This window comes from Condylura cristata, unplaced genomic scaffold (assembly GCF_000260355.1).
Source record: "Condylura cristata isolate star-nosed mole 26May11 unplaced genomic scaffold, ConCri1.0 scaffold00001, whole genome shotgun sequence".
Classification (NCBI taxonomy): Eukaryota; Metazoa; Chordata; class Mammalia; order Eulipotyphla; family Talpidae; genus Condylura; species Condylura cristata.
In genome coordinates, this window is record NW_004567102.1 from 420893 (window position 1) to 423898 (window position 3006).

General features: G+C 48.9%; 1 protein-coding gene across 1 annotated transcript; it reads right to left on the reverse strand.

Annotated features, from left to right (window-relative positions):
* Nucleotides 1–1106: 1106 nt before the first annotated feature.
* Nucleotides 1107–2692, reverse strand: LOC105853731 (endogenous retrovirus group K member 8 Pol protein-like). Its single transcript, XM_012725995.1, is given in 2 exon segments — nt 1107–1630; nt 1633–2692. Coding segments are annotated over 2 exon segments (1584 nt in total).
* Between the last annotated feature and the right edge of the window lie 314 nt (nt 2693–3006).

Sequence of the window (3006 nt, forward strand, 5' to 3'; positions counted from 1 at the left end):
GAGTGCACAGCACAGCAAAGGATTAGTGTCAGGGGACTGTGCCTGTCTTAGGTTGTGGACTTGCTCTATACGCCTTACCCGTCATCAGCTAGGAGACATATCAAAAGGTGATCACTGCACGCATGCTTTTTTATTTGTCTACCTGCCTGTCTTAGGTTGGTCGCAAGAGGTGTCCATCTTACCCGTCTTTGGCTACCAGTCCAGCTCTGAATGAGGCATTAGGGGCAATCCCGTTCACTGGGCGTTTCCCTGTCAAGCATTTCTAGTCGATGGTAAGGGACCTGAATAGGCCACGACATAATTTTGTCTACCTGTTGTTTTATAAAATCAACAATCCGGTTGAAAATACATGGACCAATAGTCAACATGAGAAAGAGTAACAAAAGGTGTAACTCGTATCCAGTCATGGCTGGGGCTGAGTTTCCAATAGGCATTGCCAGTGGTCTCGCATCCCCATTTTGTGCTGTATAGGGACTCTGGACCCCCGCACTTTCATGCCTGTTCTCTGGATCTCCTGTCTCTTGGACAGACATAGAACTCTAGGCTATGTAATTCACTGCGAGCCTGGGGATTTGAACAACCATACCACAGGGGTGGATTGACGGGCACCCTCCATTGCAGGGAATCAGGCCTTTCCTAATCAGGTATGTCCCAAGTGTCAAGACCCATAAAGAGTTGGCAGAGGTCAGGGTGAAGGGCTGGCCACCATGTCCCCGGGGTATGGGTACCGGTGAGGGACCATATGACCTGTCCAGTGGGGTTAATGACTTGCCAAGTTAACTGTTGGGGGGCATGGATATTGGTCCCCGAGTTACTTCTTAGCACTCCGCTGGCAAACTGGGATCTTGAGAGGATTAGGAGCCCGCTCCACAGTCCATAGACAGCTAGCAGGTGGGAGGAGAAGCTTGAGGTGTGAGGCATGGATCCAGGAGGCGACGCCATCGATCTTGACCGCAGTTGGTGTAGTCAGGAGCACCTGGTATGGACCTTTTCAACACGGCTCCAGGTTCCGGACTTGATGTCTCCGGACCAGCACCCACCGAGTCTGCATTCACGGCTGAAAAGAGCAGTCTGAAAAAGGAAAAGAAAAAAAAAGGAAACTTGCCTCAGGGAGGGGCTGGAGGCCCCTCCTTGGGCTGGGGGTTAATATGTCTCACTAGCCGCTCAGGGAGCCAGCGGGCGGCATCATGAGACTGTGAAAAAACGCAGACTGAGCCAGGACCCCAAATTAGAACCGGATCGGGTCCGTTCCAGGATCCATCCAGAGGGTCTTTCCATTTTACCATGGCATACTGATTTTGAGTTTTGGGATGCCAAAATCTGTTGGCGGCTGAGCGGTCTTGAATGACCAGCCGCAGGAAATTTAAGATGAACAGGGTATGATTGAGAAGGTTGCGTGGAGATCCCTTTGTAGGATACCATGTTGTATTTACTAATTTTTGAAGGGTAGTCTTGATAGAGAGATGGGTTCTCTCTACTATGCCCTGGCCCTGTGGATTGTAAGGGATGCCCGTAACATGATGAGTGGAAAGAGCTGTACAGAATTTTTTGAAGGCCAGCGATGTATAGCATGGGCCATTATCTGTCTTTAGCTGTTTTGGAACTCCTAGGACTGTGAAACAATGAAGCAGATAACGTGTCTGGTGGCTTCTCCTGGTTGTAGGGTTGCCATGAGAAAGCCACTACAGGTGTCCACCGAGACATGAACAAAACGCAGTCGCCCGAAAGGGGAGTGATGGGTAACATCCATTTGCCAAATAGCATTTGGTAATAGCCCCCTGGGGTTGACCCCCAGAGAGGGAACTGGGGTAGAGGTAGGACAAGAGGGACAGTTTTTGACAATTTGTCTGGCTTGTTCACGTGTGATGCGATAAAGGACTCGTAGTGAATGGGAATTGAGGTGGTGAAGGGCGTGTGCCTCCTCTGCCTGTTGGACAGTGGTCACCAAGAGTGTAGGGGGACTTTGAGTGGCGGCATCTGCTAAAGCATTGCCATGTACCAGGGGTCCTGGGAAGGCTGAATGAGCACAAAGGTGACCAAGGTAGAATGGTGTGGTGCGTTGACGAATCAATTTCTGGCAGGCCTGGAACAAAACTGACGCCGTTGAAGAGGGCTTGATGAATGAAACTGTTTCAAGGGCAGGTATAGACTGAGCGAGGTAAGAGCTATCAGTATAAATATTTAACGGTTGATTATGAAAATCAGAAAGTACCTTTAAAATAGCTTCAAGCTCGACCAATTGCGCAGATGTGTGGGGGGTGACAAAAGATACACAAGAGTCATGACAGACATAGGCCGCAGTGCCATTAGAGGACCCATCTGTAAAGACTGTGAGGGCATTTTTAATTGGCTTATTATGAATGATTTGTGGAAAAATGAATTGATGAGTGTTACAGACCTGTAGGAGCTTGTCAGGAGGGAGATGATTGTCTATAACTCCTGAAAAGGAGGCACAGGCGATGAGCCAGGAGTCAGAGTTTTGTAAAAGCCAATCAACTTGTGACTTTGAGTATGGTTGGACTATTTTTGAGGGGTCTCTGCCATATAATTTGTGACCGGTTGTTCTGGCCACGATAATAAGTTGAGCAACAGCCTCATAATAGGGTAAAAGAACCCTTTTGGGGGAAGATGGTAGATGTAACCACAGGATGGCATGGCCTTGCCAGAAAACTCCAGTAGGGGTCAAATACATCATCCCAATCAACATCAGAAGGGTCAGAGTCAGTTTTTGGGTATTGTTGAGTATGTAAACCGCCCCGACTGCGTAATTTGTCAGGAGGAACAGGCGGGGGGAGTGGAGGGTAGACCTTTAAGGTCGTAGATATTGGAGGATCGGTTTTACTGGTGGGCATTTTGTGGGAGGGCTCATCATCATCACTGTGAAAGGAAATAAGATCCGTTTGGGTTTTAGGCTGAGGTTTTTGAGCCAGGCACACCGACGCCGCAGAGGCGGCCATACAAGATGGCCTCAGCCTGAGCTATTGTGTCTTGGAGTTTAGGACAATG